The sequence below is a fragment of the Mastomys coucha genome, unplaced genomic scaffold, assembly GCF_008632895.1.
Source record: "Mastomys coucha isolate ucsf_1 unplaced genomic scaffold, UCSF_Mcou_1 pScaffold9, whole genome shotgun sequence".
NCBI classification, from domain to species: Eukaryota; Metazoa; Chordata; class Mammalia; order Rodentia; family Muridae; genus Mastomys; species Mastomys coucha.
Genome location: NW_022196915.1, coordinates 73088687 through 73106711, shown reverse-complemented (window position 1 = coordinate 73106711; position 18025 = coordinate 73088687). Strand labels below are relative to the sequence as shown.

Sequence of the window (18025 nt, the reverse complement as noted above, 5' to 3'; positions counted from 1 at the left end):
GGTTCCTCTTCCTTATTGGTGTCAGTCTGTCCTAACTGTTCTAGCGCCTTGTTTCTTGCTTCTTGGAAATTCTTTTTTTTCTAAATTTTTCATGTGACTTCTTTATAACTCTTTTAAAACACATTTCATGAAAGGTTGAGAGGCAGGCAGAGGCAACATTAGATGGTGAGTGCTAGAGCAGTGTGTCTCGTGTGGGTCTGGGTGAGTGCCAGCATTACCAGTGTACGCACTGAGCATATGAGTTCCACTGACTAGGCTCTTGGGATCCTAGGGCTTTGTAATCTACTTTGTCACAGGGATGATGCGATTCCTGTGCACACCAACTAGCTGAAAACCAGCTGATCTGAAAGGTCTAGCTTATGGCATGTGTACTTGAATCAGGCTGCTTTGAAGGCATTTTTAAGCTGTGTTTTGCTGGCGATCCATTCAGTAGTACAGTTAAATGATGGAAGCTACTGGATTAAATTGTAGTGTACAAATGCAAATAGTGTAATATTTGGCTTTATGAAAACAACGCATTGATCTAATCCTGCTAGGTTAATATTTGATGGCTGTCATGCTGTTAAGGACATCAAGGTCTGGTGGCTGCATGTCCTAACTCTGAGGATTACTAAGGTTTTGGATTATAACTTGGAATCTTTCTTCTTTGCACGTGCCTCTGGAGTGTGCATGGTGATGCCTTGTCTATTCCGTATTTATCTGTCTTTGTATATTATCTGACTTTGTTATTTTTCTTGTAGCTGCTGCTGATGGAGGAACTGTGTCTTCATCCCTCTTGATATTCACAGCATTTAGTGGTATGCTCTGAAAGTTCTAAATCTATCTTTTGACAGCATGCACTATCTTCAATAAAAGTTTTGATGCGTTGCTTAAATGGGAGTATCGAGGCCTATGTTCTGTGTCTCTACTTTTTTCCCTCTCTCTTGGATCCTATGTTCTTTTGAAGAAAATCCTATAAAAGCCCCTTTTTTTCTCTTTTAATTCCACAGTGACCCTCTTGACCACTTGTCCTAGGAACTGTCATTAGTGGACAGCATTGTTACCTATCTGTAAGTCATGCCCCCTACTTTTAAGGGAGAAAATAGAATTAGCAAGTTGAATGTAGGACCAAGCTGAAAGGGTGAGGTTTTTGGCTTAGGAAAAGAATCTTTATGTGTTTCGCTTACCATTTAGCCAATTACCAGTGGTCCTCTGTACAGAGCTGTGTTTTTTTTAGTATCAGTAATGTTATTCTGGTCCATGGCCAGAAAGCATCAGGAACAAAGCAGGTCACACACCCAACGTGAAAAGAAAGCCACATTAATTTCTAAAACTTTATTTTTTTGAAAGGTTTTATTTACTTTTTTTTTTTTTATGGGTAAATACAACCCTAATAATTACTATTGGGTTCTTAGTTTTTTTTTCATTGTGTTCTTAGTTGCGTCCATTTAATAAGCCTTAGGTTTTTGTTCTTGAAGTAGTTGCAGCCAGTGCTGCTCATGATCTGATTGGCACATGCAGTTCTTACTCTGCCTTAGAAGAAGGTAAAAGGTGCTGTTGCTGGCTAGGAAGCACAGGTGCTTCATTTACATGTGTCTTGGTTAGCCAGCACCTCCAGTACCAGTATATTATAATCTTTATTATACAGTTTCCCCCTTGACAATTGAGGAGGATTCTCTTTTGTTTTTATAAAGAAAGGTCACCCCCTCCCCCCAGAGTTCTCAGAGGGTTTGGAGCTAGCCCTTCTCCTTTGCTCTCTGCAGTTTTAAGTCAGCAGATAGTCTTCATTTTATAAGTGTGTAAGCCAGACCCACAGGCCTCCAGACAGTGGGAGCTTAAGAATGATGAAACTCAAATTGAATATTAACATTGAGGACTGGGGAGAAGTTTCACTGGGTAAAAGGCTGCTTGTGTAGGTGGAGATCAGGACTTTGGATCCAGAGAACACATGTAGGCAACTGAGATGCTGTGAGTCTGCATCTCACAGTTTCTGGTGTTTTTACCTTGATATGTGGAACAAAGGCCAGGGGCGGAGAGATACAGGAGAAGCTCCCGAGGCTGTGGTCAGGGTAGCTGAGTGAACACAGTGCTGAGTGAGAGACCCTGCCTCAAACAGGGTGGAAGGTGAGGACGCACGCCTGAAGCTGCTCTTTGACCACCAGATGTCTATTGTGGCATGCATGTGTGCACACATGTCCTACATATAAACACACACACACACACACACACACACACAGACCCCAGTCGAGTATCACATGGAAAGTTGTCACATTACAACTTTTGTACTTGTTAAAGGGGCTGATTTTGGACATTAAAATTTTTAGGGAAATTCGCTAGTGCTAAAGTCTTAGAGTTTCAGTGTTTCCTTGTGGAGGGAAACAATTATGTTTGAGAAAGCCACATTTTGAAATGAAGCATGTTTTGACACAGCAGCAGATCTGTAAGGTCAGGTTTCTAACTGTCCCCTCGTCAGTCAATATCTCCAGGCTTGTCCTCAGCCCTTGCCTCTGCCGCCATCCTGAACTCCCCTAGCCTGTCCTGCTGGTGGTGAGAATCGATAGGGAGGTGTTTTTCTGAAAAATAGGAATAATGAACTGACCTAACCTGCTTGTTTTCTTTCCTCAGGCTCTGTTTTGCTTTTTGTACCTTCAGCTCTTGAGGTTTCTGTCTTATCCCTGTTTTATGATTCTGTTTTGATTCACCACATTTTTCTCTGTGTAAAATAGTGTTTTTAATAATATGCTGTCTCTGGGTTTATATATACTTGCATAGTCTAAGATCAAACTTTGAACAAGTATTTAAATTACATTGGAGACCACTGCACTGAGGTAGCTTAAGAAAACAAACTCAGAACTAGGAAAAAGATGGGGATTTTTACATGAGTGACTGTCCACTTAAATGAGAGTTGTGTTTACAGTTTTTTTATTTACTTAGGCTTCTTTTGGGAGTGTAGTACAGCCTGGCCTTGATCTTATGGTCTTCTTGCCTCACTTTCCTAAGTACTGGATTTACAATTGTGTGCTAACACATTCAGCATGTAATTTTAACTTAAAAGGCTGTGCAGTTCTTAGCCTTTGAAGACATATATGTGTGTTTTTCTTGGGTGTTTGCATCTTTTGATTTTATAGCATGTGACTTTTATTTCTTATATGACTTCTACTTTGATTTTTTTATTTTTTTTTTTAAATCCAAAACCCATGTAGTCTCTTGAAGCCCAGAATGGCCTCAGATTTATTATGTGTTCTAGACTGGACATTAAATTCTTAATCTTTTATCCTTTACCTCCCAAGTGTTTGGATTACAGGCACCACCAACATAGTGATCTTCTATAACTTTTCTATAGGTATAAGTTTTTATTTCTTGTAAAACTGTCCATTTTCATTGTTTGCTCTTAAAAATCTCTCACTGGGGGCTGGAGAGATGACTCAGTGGTTAAGAGCACCGGCTGCTCTTCCTGAGTACCCAAGTTCAATTCCCAGTACCTACTTGGTGGCTCACAACTGTCTGTCACTCAGCTTCAGGATATCTGATAGCCTCACATAGCCATACAGACAGATAAAATACTAATGCACATAAAAAATAATAAAATAAATAAAAACCCCTATCACTTGTATAGTGTTTTCCTGAAAGAACTCCTGTTGGTAGTGTTTCCATTGGGTAAGTAGGTTGTGTACTGTTCTAAGTAGGATTTTAGCTTTATACTTGATTTCCTTGATTTTACATTTTAATAATTAGACCATAGGACATGCTACTCTCAGAATCTGATACATCCTCGTTTGTCACAGGTGCTTGAAGTGACCGCATTTAGCAGCCAGCTGAGTTGTGATTGGGGTGATGCCTCCCATGGTAGAATAGTAGCAAGTAGATTTATTTAACCAGAGCCAGTGTGCATAAACCTGTTCTTTTGAAGGTACACATAGAGCAGGTGGGATTTGCACCTTTGTTGAGAACAGTATAGTTTTGGTATTTAATTATAGTTTCTATCTCTGGGGTGGCACTGGTGGTAAACTTTACAGGTTTGTTAATGACTGCACAGTAGTAGTATTAAAAATCATATTTGATATACCAAGATTTTCAACAGTAGTACATAGTTCAGCATTATTACTGCTTTTCCCTAGGTCATAGTAAGCTGTTTTAGTTCATCAGGTAGTTGAGTCTGGAACTTAGTTGAGTGGCCAATTATGGTCATTAACACAGCCACCTTCTCTTGGTGTACACAGTTTATTTATGCTTCTTTCAGGTACATCCCCTCCCCCTTCATTAGGAAGGGACATGTTGGTAAAGGCAGATAATATGGAGGAGTATGTACGCTGACCCATTTTTAGTTGAGATCATCATTATGGTAAAGTAATGAATATAAGCTGTTGCAGGAGATCAAACTGAGTGTAAATTTTATTCTGTTCAATAAATGTCAAATTTAACTATGTAACACTTATGTGTTAGATGACAATTGTTAGCACATCTTCCATTATAACCGTGAATGAATGAATCTAGTTTCCTATTTAAAAATGTTTGACCCTTTCTGTCTTTGAAAGCTCTAATGCTCCAATGAATAAGGAAGGAGAATTGGAAATTGAATACAACTACCTGAATACAAATTGCTGCCCTGCCCTTGATTACTAAAACAGATATTTTTCTTCCTAAACACTTTTTTCCTTTGAACTATGCTTTGTGTGAAACTAATTTATTCATTTTCTAAAGTGGCCTTGTTTGTCTAGTAAGGAAATCAGCCAAAGAGGTCTCGAATAAGCTACAATGAAATTGAAAAGTGTCTACTGTCACCACTGGTGATAAATCAAAGTGTTGTTAAAGATGCAGATAATCATTCCAATACACTCTTCATCGTTCCTAGAATTATTTAAGTTCATTAAGCCAGCAAAGTACTTCATTATCTATTATGCTGCATACTAATGGAAAATTTAAAGTTACAGCGTTTTATAATTCAAAAAAATTTCTGAAAGTCATATTTAAATCTTTATATCATTATGATGTGAGTCTGGATATTGATTAATACTAATTATTAATTGGGAGAATATATTTATTGTTCCCTTATTAGGTTTCTAGTTTGAGGTTCATAAAACCAAAAGATTTTAGTTAATATTTAAAACTATTGCATACAGGGTAACTTTTGTCTGTCTTCTTGACAAATAGATTAAAACAATACATAATAAGCTTTTATTGCACTGTCAGGAATTTAATTACCTCAAGTTAGCATTGTAGAATGTACTCATTAACTAAAATAAAAAAGCTGTTATAAGTTACTGACTGACATTTTTTTTCATTTGCAGCATTTAAATATTAGAACCCTGACAGATGATATGGTAAGGCTATCTTCAACGTTCCCTTGTCATGTCTTTTAACTGTATATTGCTCTTGGCATGCTAGATTAACATCTTTGAAAATGCCAAAACCAGCATGTGCTAAGAATAAGTTTATAGTGCTAACATAAACAACGTAAGAGCTAGACCTGATAAAATGTGTTAAATTGTTGCTTGTATGCTGTGAAAAGGAATAGTCAATATGTTAATATAAAAATTTTGTTTAATTACAAATTGTTAGTCAACTTTGAATCATTCAAATCAGCTTTCATTCTTTGAGGATGAGTTGCATATTTCAAAAAGAGGTTCGAAAAGCAGCTAACGACACAGTGGCTTGCTAGAAAAATGTAGTTGCTAATTAAAGTAAGCCAGGTTGGAATGCTGTGCATGTATTTGAGAAATTCTGTTTATAAGTGAGAAGCAGGCATACCTGCTTTACTTGCTGGTCAGTAGTAGGCTTCTCCTAAGTGACTGAGGCCTTAGCTGTGAGGTCCAAAGCTGCTTCTTTAGAGTTTTGAGACACAGAGACACAAGTGAGTGGTAGGAATGGTAACAGTACCAGCCGCGCTGAGTGGAACAGCCAGGGCCTCACCAGCCAGGGCCTCACCAGCCAGGCGTGGCATTCAGCGGCACTGACAGCAAGTGCAGCGTGGAGTGCAGTCAGGATGCCTGTCACCCTAAGTATCCAGAGTGCTGGCTTTAGCACCTATATAAGGTAGGTGTGTGAAAATGAAAGAGACATAGATCTTGACATGAACAATTTAAAAATTGAAGTATAGTGTTGGTATATTTTCCTGAATAGTAACTATCTTAAGAGAAACATTTATTTTTAGTATAAGTATCTAAAAAAGAAAAGTATCTATTTGAATTTTTCTCAGCAGTGCCATCTATAGTCCTGACACCTAACACCAGGCAAATATCCCTAAAACCTAAGGGAACCTAGTTGAATTGTGAGCTACAGGCTCACAGTCTACTTTATCCTAGGTGGGGAACAATGGAGGAAGATACCTGAAGTTGACCTTTGACCTCCTCATGAGTGAGCGTGTACACACACACACACACACACACACACACACACACACAGAGAGAGAGAGAGAGAGAGAGAGAGAGAGAGAACTAGGTGATTTCCTTCCTTAGGTATGAACTTGGATAAACCACCGTGGTATGGTCTGCTATACAGGTAGGCAGTGCACTATGTGTCATTCTACTTGCATCCATCATTGACTGTAATGTCAGATGGAGTGAGACCAGCCTAGTGCTTAGAAAACGGCAGTAATCAGGAACACTGACACAGGTTGTACGGTAGCCTCTCCTCCTGTCTAGTAGATGCTATTTTTATTTCATAGTTGAGGACATGGAAGCAGAGAAGGGTTTAGTACCTTTCCAAGCAGCCCTGCTCTGCTATAGCTTGAATGTTGTTCCACTTTCTTTCAATCCCATACACTTACTGCATTGATTCTCACTTTGTTTTTTACATGAATATCTTCTTCCTCTCCTCACCTCCCTTTTTTTTTTTTTGGCGGTGAGAATTGAACCCAGGTAATCATGCTAAGCTCTAAGATGCATACTGAGCCTCCATAAATGAAGGGCTTCTTAAAGTCAGCGATAAAACCAACTGTAATTTTTATGTTTTATATTTGGGTTTTATGAGAATGTACCATGCTATAATAGCTTTATTGAGATACAATTTACATAGCATTCATTTCATCCACTAAAAGTTTATAATTAAGTGGTTTCTAGCATATTCACAAGAATTGCCCACCACTATAATCTAGTTTAGAACATTTCCAAAATTGTCAGAAGAAAGCTCTGTACCTGTAAATACTACTTATTTCCTTCAACCTACCAGCTCTGGGCAACCACCAGTCTACTCTATGATTTGCCAACTTTTGATATTTCAATTAATTGGAACAGTATGCGGTAACTTTTAACTAAAAACAAATACCTTTCTTATTTTAGGGTAATGCATTCAAGGTTCATTCTTAATGTTTTATGAATCAAAAGATAGTAGAACAAAAATCTTATAACACTGGTTAAAGACAAAGGGATGGCTCAGCTGGTAAATTGCCTGCTATGTAAGGGTGAGGACTGCGTTGGATCCCAGCACCTTTATCAAAAGCTTCAAGTGATGGTGTGTTTGTCACCTCGGCAGACAGGCAGATACCTTTAAAACCTACGAAAGCCTGATTGGTGATCTCCAGGTTCAGTGATAGACTTTGTCTCAAAAATCAAGATGGAGAGCTTAGATGGACACAACTGAAGTTGATCTCTGTCCTTCATGCACGTGCATGCACGCTTACTCACACACTCGTACACGCGCACACACAACCTAATGTTATAAATATCAAAATATTTGGTAGCTAAGTGCATCCTTAATGTGGCACTAGTTCCTGTTGTCAGCAGTTTAGACTTTCGGAAGGTAGAGAGCGTGAGACAATCCAGGTCTTGTACTTTTCTAAAGCACCTGACCTGTCTTTTCCTGGGTAATTGTCATTTTTGAGAGGGTCTCACTTGGTAGTCTGGACCTCACTGATCCTAAACTCAAAGCAGTTTACCTGCCTCAGCCTCCTGAGGACTGATGCATTACAGGCATCCGTTCCACATCCTGGCTCTGTAGCAAGCCTTACAATTTTCTCTGATGTTGGCCTTGCCCCAGTTTCTTTGACCATCTACCTGCTTGGTCCCCATTGCCTTGATCCCACTTTCATCTCGGCCATGCACATGGCTGTCCCCTGGATGGCTAGCTCATCTCTTCACCTGGGCACCTGACTGCAGCTTCTCCTTGGCACTTTTCTGATGTTGTGCTGTCTTGTCCTCTGTGGAGGCTGGGGCAGCAGTCTGGAGAAGGGTGAACTGGCCATTGTCTTTGAGGAAGATAATGAGCATTGCTGTCTTGAACAGGAGAAGAAAAGATTCCTTTTTTCCGTGTTGGTGATGGATATAGGAAAAGAGCAGTGCACTTGGAAGCATGAGAGACTTGTTGACAGTCAGAGCTCCCCGCCTGCCTTGCTCTGTGGCCTTTATAAGCTAAGCACTTGCTTGATCATATGTTTGTAAAGCGCAGCTTGTTATATCTTCTCTTCTTTCTCTTGGGGTTCTGGTGGCTTCCATATAGTCAGAAATGCATTGAAGCTCTGCTCCCAGTTTTGTGCTTTCCTGTCCATCTTGTCTCTTTTTATAATTGCCTCCTGGTGTGCAGACAGAAACACAGCGTGCCACATTTGCTACGGGACTGTACAGGGGAGGTGCATACATGCTGGTTGAACTATGATAGGGGATTGGGTGCCGGGGTATTTGAGGGCTCTTTAAAGCATGCCTGTCATGTTAGAGTTTAGGGAAGCATTGCTGCTGATGCTTTGATGCCACGATGGCAGGGTGGTTGTAATTGGATTTGGGCTTCTCCAAAGCATATATGCTCCATGTGTGCTTTAATGCAGAATTTCTTAATGTGGATAGCTGTTTTGGGGCAGAACAGGAGAAAAATCAGAAGAATAGCATTTTTCTGTGGTCCTACATTAAAGCAACAGTATCTTAGAAACATCAACACTGTAGCAGCACTAATGTTAGAAACCCTGCCCTTTGGCTGGGGAAATGGTTCAGGGGATAAAGTGCTTCCTGTCCTAATGTGAAGATCTGAGTTTAGATCACCAGCATCCTAAAAGATGGGTGAGGGAGCGCAAGTCAGTAACCCTGCTGTCAGGGATTCAACATCAGGGGAAATGGGTGGAGACAGGTAAATCCTTGGGACTTAAAAAAAAAAAAAAATAAGGTGGAGAAATAGAGGAAAATACCCCAACTCAACTGCTAGTCTCTGCAGGCCTCTGCATGGGTGAGTGAACCTGCGTAAATGGGCATGTCACAACCCTCTCCTAGGTACAAAGGAAGTAAGCTCATCCCTTTAGGTTGCTTTGTTTAAGGTCAGCAAGGGTACTTCTCATTTCAAGGCTATTTTGTGAGTTATCAGAATTGAATTTGGCAGGCAGCAGTCTTGTTATAGGAACAAAGGAGTATCGCAGCGTCGGTTTCTCCTTAAGTAAACTGTAAGCAGCCTCCTTTCAAAACCGATGTGAACACCTTCCACTTTTGAGAGAGCAGGTCATGGTGCTGAAGGAATGAACCATTGCTGCACTGTTTCCTTTGAAGACTTGGGCTTGTAAGGTTTTCCTCTGAAGTAGAGAGGTAGGGAGGAGGGAGGGTGAGAGGGGAGGAGACATGGCATTGGGAGGTGGGGGTGGTAAGGAGGAAGAGCTGGCCATGGGCCTCCTGCTGAATTACCCAGATGGCCTTTCACTGAGTTCTTCTGGTGTTTAGGAAGTTTCCACTTGTTTCTCACAGCCATTTTCAGTATTTCTACTGGACTTCTTATTTCTGTTCTGCCACTGTATAAAGATACACATTTTACATTTTTTCCCCTATTATCTGTTTGTGGTTCTAGCAATGGCATTCAAACATCTTTTTGACTAGGACCCGTGGCCCGGTGTAATGTTTGCTTTTGTGTTTCAGCTCACATAAACCCACAGGCTGATCTCACTGGGAATCAAAGTTTCTATAACCAGTATGTGATGTTTCTCAGAGTAAGGACCTCTGATATTCTCCTCCATTTCTTTCCACTTTCCTTCACTCTTCTCCAATACTTAAAAACACAATGGTGATCTAACCCAGTAAGTGGGTTTGATGACGCACAAATAGCTGCTAGTGCTAGAAAACACACAGTGGGCTGCAGCGATGCTGGAGGAAGTCATGGGCCTTTCCATTAGACCAGTCCTTCCTGGTCTCTGTTGCCTGGGGTTTTCCTGTGGAGAGATAGGTTACAATGACAGCTATCACCAGTTAGGGCTGCCAGTGTTTGTAAGTAATTAGCTTTCATGATCTGATATCTGTTTACAGGAATTGTTCAAGGGACAATTAAGTAAAAGTGCTCCGCAAGCCCTCTATCTCATCCCCCATCCCCCTGCTTCTATGAGAGTGCTCTCCTGCCCACCCACTCCCACCTCAGTGCCCTCGCATTCCCCTACATTGGGGCATCCAGCCTTCAATGGACCAAGATACTAGAGTATGAAGAAGGAACCACACTTGAGGAATTGCCCCATCAGACTTTCTTGTGGGCAAGTCTATGGGGCATTTTTCTTGATTGGTGGTTCATGTGGGAGGGCCCAGGCCATGTGAGTGGTGCCATTCCTGGGTAAGTGGTCCTGGGTTGGATAAGGAAGCAAGCTGAGCAGGCCATGGGGAACCAGCAGGAAGAGGTTTTTCTCTGCGTCAGTCCTTGCCTCCCGCTTCCTGCCTTGGCTTCCCTCTATGATGGATTGAGATTGATTTGTCAAATAAACCCTTTCCTTCCCCCAGTTTCTTTGCATTGGTGTCTTCACAGTAACAGAAAAGATAACTAGATACTTCATTTTCATTCAGTTGGAAATTTGTTTTTGTTTTTTGAGACAAGGTTTCACTGGGTAGACTTAGTTGTCCTGGAATTTACTCACAGAGGACCCACCTTTCACCAGTGCTGGGATTAAGTGCACGTGCCACCACTACTCTGCAGTTGGAAATATTTTGTAATTCCTAGTTAACATTTCCTTTGTACTGTAGGTGTATTTTTAGCCACTTATTGTTTAAATCTCAAATGGTTGGAATTTTCCTAACATCTTCATCCGGTTTGTAATTTTCCTATCACCAGGCTATAGTGTGTGTGATTTCCAGCCTTCCCAGCAGGCTTTGCTTTATGTCGACACATTGTGGACTCTCTTGATGAACATTCTGTATGTATTTTGCTTCTGCTGAATACGTCTAGATAGTACATGCATCCTGAGAGTTGATGTCCATGTTTTCTTCATCCTTGTTTTTTCTAACAGTTTTGGGTTTTATTTTCTCCTTTCATTTCTGTCACTTTTACTTCCTGTGTTTGAGCTTTGCAGATAAGAGCATGTTGTTGCCCCCTCATATCCATTAGGATTGGTCCCAAGTCACCCTGCAGATTCCCAAAATCTACAGTTGCTCAGTTACTTGTGTAGAACCTGTGCATATCATCCCATATACTTTAATGATCAGGGAATCAGGAGAAAATGAAAGCCATGGTTTTCCTCCTTCATGGCCTCCCCACTTTCCTGGCAACAGCTGAGCTCAAGGACCTGGGAGGGAGGGATGGGAAGGGTATGGTGGGTACCCTGTCCATAGGACTAAGGAGGCAGCTGTGTGGCCTCTTCATGGCCACAGAATAAAGGCATCTCTGCAAGCACAACTCAGGTAGGAATGAGGACGACATTTTCCTTTTTTTGGAATTCCAAGCTCAGTGAGAAAGAAGCCTGGGCTCTGGCTCTTCCCTCCTGGCTCTGGCCTTGGCTAGAGGACAAGAACACATTTGTCCATAGTCCACACAGAGGCACGATGTCGTTTACTTGGTGTTTTCATTTGAGTGAGCACATGTGCATGTGTGCCATAGCAGGGATTGGAGGTCACAGGACAGATAACCTGTGGGAGTTGATCCTTCTCTACCCTGAGGGTTCCAAGCATTGAACTCAGGTTGTCAGTGTGGTGGGACATGCCTTTGTCTGCTGAGCCCTCTTGCTGGCCTAAGACACCTGTAAAGGAAAAACAAAACAAAACAAAACACCCAAACAAAACCAACTTGTAGTTTTAGCCAAGTTTTCTTGTACAGCTATTTGCCTGTGGAGGGCTGACCATGCAGCATACATGTGACTTAGTAAACATGAAATGACTTTTTCAAGTTAATAGTAGTCATTAATTTTTACTTCTTGCAAATTTACTAGGTTTATCTATGTTACTTGATGTAATTATTGGTTTTCTCTTTGAAGAACAGAGATTTCTTGTATTCAGGCGACCAAATCTCCCACTTTCACACTCGTCTGACCTTTCCTTTTCGTTTCTATTGTGTGTGTATGTGTGTTTTGTCCTCCTGTCTTCCAGTGTTATTTCTTCAGTTTCCTGCCTGCAGCCCCTGCTCTCCTCTCTATGTGGTCCCTTACTCGGATGATCACCTCTGAAGACTGCAGCTGCCAGCGATGCCTCTGACCTTTCTTTCAGGAGAGACAGATTGATGCGCCGGCCTACTGGCTACCTTCTTATGGCTGTCCCATTTACTCTAGAGACTAATGCCCTTCCATAGACCCCTCCCTTACGGAGGATTCTCACAGTCTCTTATGAGGGAGCGCTACCCTCCCAGTGTTTCCTTTTGATTATTTCTTGACTCTTTACATTCTTTCTGCCAGTGTCCTCATTTTCACTTGTTTGGACTCTTTAACCACCTCTTTTTTTCTCTCCTGGAAGCTTGCTTGTGTGGCAGAGTTATGTGTCTATATTGAATTGCGCATATTATGCTCCATTTGAGATTTCTTATTTATGTCTGTTGTGTATAGATTGTACCTTAGCTTTTTTATTGAAAATATTTTTTCCTATATTCTGATCACTGTTCCACTTCCTTGACTCCTCCCAGATTCTCCCTACCCCCCATCCTTCCAAGTCGGTGCTGCCTTTCTCTCACAAAACAGATGAATAAGAAAACAAACCAGAATAAAACAAAGCAAACAGAAAAACAGAAAAACAAAACAAAGAAAAGGTACAAGAAGCCCCGCACACACACACCTTCAGAAAAACACAAAATCAGAAACCATAATGGATAAGCAAAAGACAAATAATGTCTTTGGGTAAAAACACCCAAAGAAAGCATTATGCAACAAAGGATCCCCATAAATACCACTGTGTTTTTTTTTTGTTTGTTTGTTTGTTTTTGTTTTTGTTTTTTTTTCAAGACAGGGTTTCTCTCTGTGGCCCTGGCTGTCCTGGAACTCACTCTGTAGACCAGGCTGGCCTCAAACTCAGAAATCCACCTGCCTCTGCCTCTCAAGTCCTGGGATTAAAGGTGTGCACCACCACTGCCCAGCCCATTGTGTTTTTTGATGTTGGCATCTATTGCTTGGCAAGGAGCCTGTCCTTAACTGGCGTTTGTATCCCCAGGGAGATTCTCTTAGAGAAAACTGATTTTTCCTTTTCTAGCAATTGCCATTTGGAGGTAGTGTCTGAGTTAGAGATGGGAACTCATGGCCTCTTCTCTGGGCACTTGAACTGTCTCTTGCTTAGGCTTGTGCCTGCTGCTGCCACAGTCTGTTAGTTCACATTTGTGTCCTGTTTTGTCTTGAAGGCTCTGTTTCTTTGGTGTCATCTTCATTCTCCCTGGCTCTTAGTCTCTCTGCCTCCTCTTCTGCAGAGTTTCCTGAGCCCTGGGAAGATTGATTTGTTGAAAACCTCCTATGTAGGACTGGGTGTTCTAAAGCCTATCACTCCCTGCACTTTGTCCAGTCGTGGCTTCTGTGAAGTGCCCCTTGCGTGGGGGTAAGGTGAGAGGACAGTCTTCTGCAAATGCTCTGTTAGGTGACTGGAACAGTTGTAATGGTAGCCAGGACAGAGAATGAACATTTGCTGCCTGATTCCCAGTGAGTCCGTTGTATTCTCAGGTAGAGAGTGTTGCTAGGCACAGATGACTGACACAAGGAGGTAGGGGGTGGGGGCAGGGATGCAGGAAAGCTCAGTCCACGGAAGAAGCATTTGCCAGAGTCCCCAGTGAATGGGGTAAGGTGGGAGGGCAGGCCCCTGAGTGAGGTCTGCTGCAGGGCTGGGAACCGGACTCTTCCTTTGGCTTGTTAACGTGACATTGAAGCCTTCTGGAGGAGGATCCTGTTTTGTAACTTGATATAAAGCCCTCAGACAATATGTGGCTCTTCAAGCAATAGAATGGTTACTTAGGGAATACAGTAGCTGGCTGTCAGCTTATGCTAGAGGCTCGGAGCCCTTCTGTGGAATACATGTTCCCATCCTGCTGGTATGGCCTTCTGGCTTTTTGTGCTCCAAATACTTTTATGATACAATTTAAAAAAACTAAATAAAATTCATAACTAGGGAATTATGATTATTCCTCTTATATGAAATATACATTTAGTACTGTATAATCATTAGCTCTGTAAATGCTATTCCAATTAAGTGTCTTAGTACTATTATTAACATTTTAAATGATGGGGACAGAGAGGCAAGAGTTGAAGTGACCTGTTCACAGTTACAGTGGTCCCAGGGAGGTTCTGGTGGGCCTGTCCCGGAGAACACGTTCTTGAGGAACCTTATGCTGCCGTGGTGTAGTCTTCCTCTCCCTGCCGAGTGTGCTAAGTGTGTACTCCAGAAGTGGATCTTAATTTACCCTCTCAAGCCATCTCTGTATAAATGTCTCCTTTTTAAAATGGTGTCACAGCCGTTAACTTTAGTCCAGAGAAAGTTTTTGTAATTGTGATTGTTTACTGTATCTATGGAGCTATGATGAGAGATCCAATATTTCTAACATTGCAGAGAAAACTGAGAATCTGTATCTCAAAGGAATAATGATATTTGGAAGATGACAACAGGTAAAGGATGTGCGATTTGTTTTGGATGTAAGAGAGAGCAACTTCTCTAAGGATGTCTTTTCATAATTCGGGCTGCAGCTGTGGTTCCTGATTCCCTTTAAAGCTCCCATGGAGACAAGGGTCTTGGAACCAGCATGATTTTGCTTGGTTTGGGGTGGAGTCTCATGAGTTCTTTGAGAAGCTCATCTCTTCTGGTCCCTTGCTTCTGACAGTTCTGTTGACAGACCACTTCTGCAGATTTGGAGTTTTTTCTATGTGCTTCTTTTTTTTCCTCCAAAAATATTTCTAGCAAAGTGTAGGGTAGGCTTCATAGGGTAGGCTCAGTCTACCATGAGATATTCTAGGTATTGTGAGATATATGTGGAAGTAGATATCATTTGTATGTAGGAAGAAACTTTAATTCAGTTTATTTGAAGTTTTGCCTAGGTTTTGTTAACTTTAATATATAAGAGCTCAACCTTAATAATTATTTTACTGGCCTAATAGGGTAGAAGTCTTTCTCTACTAAAACCTCATTTTACATTTTTACTAAATTTTTGTGTTTTCCTTTGCAAGTTAAAAGCAAAGTGGTAAAAGTATGATTTTATTTTCGTAGTTATTCTTCCAACCTGCACATGGAATATTCTCTTAGGTGAAGTGGAAATACCAGCATGGGCCAGGGCAGCTCTGTATGCATAGGACAATGTATTGAAACAAGTTCTATATGATCTCAAGTGTTTACTTAGTCAGGTGGGCCTTTCAGAACCCATTAATATGAGTTAATTAGGACTTCCTGTACTTAGGTTTTCAGCAGTAGCTCTTAAGTGCTGTCTTAGGATTTTTAAATATTTATGGAATGATTTAGAGAGCATCTCCTCAAATCAGAAGAAATGTGGGGATAAGATCAAGAGCTTTCAGATGTAACAAAGATGTAATGAGTGTGCGTACTTGTTTATTCATTTATTTTGTCTCCCTCTTCATTAAGCATTTATTGAGTGTCTAATATTCTTATAGAATATAAAAGTTTGTAAGAGTGTCTCTGCCTGGGAACGCTGGGGCAATAGATGGCCACTCAGGATTTGCAGTGTGGCGTGGTAGTGGATGCTACTGCAGATATGGTTCTGTGGAAGGAGCAGGGTCAACGTGATCTTAGGAGGACTGCAGAGAAGATGCCTTTTCAGCTGAGCTTTGAAAGATCGGTTGCAATTTAGACTGGCAATTGTGAACCTTTACTCCATAATAAATTTGTTTCCTACGTATCAACAAAATGGATTGCTAGTTGAAGTAGGTAAACTCGGTAGTGAGGAAGCAAGTGTTGGTATCTTAAGATGATATTCCTGTGTAATACTGAACTATGCCACTCAAAGTGCAATGTTTACAGAGCTAATTTACATTTCATTTCATGTATAAGTATTAGTATTTGAGTTAGAATTTTGGGTTATGAAATTGGTTTTTAGTGCTCCGGTGTGTCTCTTGTGCACATTTTCCTTACTCCCGGTGTTAGTTTTATGTTACTATAGCAAGGTATTTGAGATTATCCACTTAGGAGGGAGTTCATTTTGTTTCACAGTTTGAGAGAGTTTCATGACAACTTGGCCTATTGCTTTAGGCCTGTAACAACGCAGTGACTATGGCAACAGTGTGTGCGACAGGAGGCCTTTTCGCTCCAGGGTAGCAAGGAGAAAAGAAGGGGTACAGATGTACTTCCAGTGACCTTACTTCTGCTTGGGTCCTGTTTCCTTATGGTCCCACCTTTGCCGTGAGCAAAACCAAACCTTAAAACACGTGGGTTTGGTAGACATTCAAAAGACAAATTACAACATTCCCTTGTGTCATGCTTCCTTATACTTTGCGTGTGTGTGTGTGTGTGTGTGTGTGTGTGTGTGTGTGTGTGTGTGTGTAGGAGGGCTATGCTGTGAATTATCAGTGCTGGGATTAGTATGGATTTCTTATTCAAAATGTAAAACTCATACTCACCTAGCACACTCCCTGTGTGCTTAAAAAACATGTTAAGTTTCAGGGTCATTTTGTGAATAGAATACCAATCCTTTTCTTCAGGATATATTGCCTTTTCAGTAAGGGCATATGCTAACATACGGATTCAGATTAGTATACTTGCCATGAAATTGCAAGCTTTAGATCTGGAGATATCTCTTGGAAAGACCACTGTATGAACTGTCCCACAGACTGAGAGCTGGAGATTGAGTTGATATCACTTAGCCAAAGAAGGTGTGATAAATTCTAGATACAAAGAAGAGATGACATTGAGCATGCATGTTCAGGGGACTGAGTTAGTCATTGTATCTAGGTCTCCTGTTGTAGGTGGAGAATGGTAAAGAGAATATTTGGTAAGGAAGAAAAGTTGGGGTCAAACTTGATATAAGAATCATGCTAAGACATTTGAATGTAATCTTTTGACTGATGGGAAACATTTTGAGGGTGAGGGTAACGACTTGCTTTGTGTTTAGTAAGGTAAAAATCAAGTTTGGGAATTGTTGGAGTAACAGGCATAGAGAAGCAGAGGATATTTGGACGCTGTTCAGGAAGGAGCCTGCAATTAGTGATACAAAGGGCCTGTACTAGGGTGATGGCAGTCGGGGCAGAGATACCTTGATAAGGTCTAAACCACAGGGCCTTGTGATACCTTTTTGATTTTTATTAGTTGTCACAATTCAGGACATATGATTACTCAAGATAATTAACAGGTCAGCTTTCAGCTTACACAAATAAACATCAGCTGGAAGTCACAGTCAGCTCCTATACCCAGTAAGAAGCCCTTAGCCGCTGTCTCCCCTCAGCTCGGTTTATTCTTCTCAACTCCTCCAGACTTCCCAGACCCACCCACTTTGCCCTCCGGGACTCCGGGACTCCAAAGTCGTCTAATGCTTTCTTTCCTTCTTTCTCTAATTGGAGCCTGGGAGGTCTTTGATGGCTTTATTTTCCTGGTGGCTTCTTCCTTCAAAAGCTCCTAGTTTCTTTTGAGTACGAGCCATCAGAGTGTGCAGCCTGTTGCAGTCCTTGTTGGTCTCACGCATAGGTCTTCCATCCCTCCCTCTGCTTCACCGGTGGGCCTCAGTACCTGAGTGACTTTCTTCCCTTTGACCATTGTTTGTGTTAGCATGCTACATCCGCCTATCAGGCAGGGATCTTAACCTGGAGCCTGTGCATCACCAGGAAACTTAGGGAAGATTTTATGATATATTTAGAAAGGTTGAATCTTTATTTTTGTTAAACTTTAAGACAAATTTGGTGTTTTCTGTATTGTTAATATGGGGAAAAATAACATTTATTAGTGCACCAAGCCAAAACACAAGTGCCAGTACCACAGAGTGTTTTATCCATGACCAA

At 41.2% G+C, this 18025-nt stretch overlaps 1 protein-coding gene across 4 annotated transcripts in view; it reads left to right on the top strand.

Annotated features, from left to right (window-relative positions):
- The window catches only part of Diaph3 (diaphanous related formin 3), a 471820-nt gene that overhangs the window by 20905 nt on the left and 432890 nt on the right, over positions 1 to 18025 (top strand). For 3 of the 4 annotated variants that reach the window (XM_031361487.1, XM_031361490.1, XM_031361491.1), the window contains exon 2: positions 5268 to 5300. The exons of the other annotated variant lie outside the window; for it this stretch is intronic. In XM_031361487.1, the coding sequence (XP_031217347.1) occupies positions 5268 to 5300 (33 nt within the window). The remainder of the gene's footprint in view (positions 1 to 5267; positions 5301 to 18025) is intronic. 4 annotated transcript variants of the gene reach the window in all.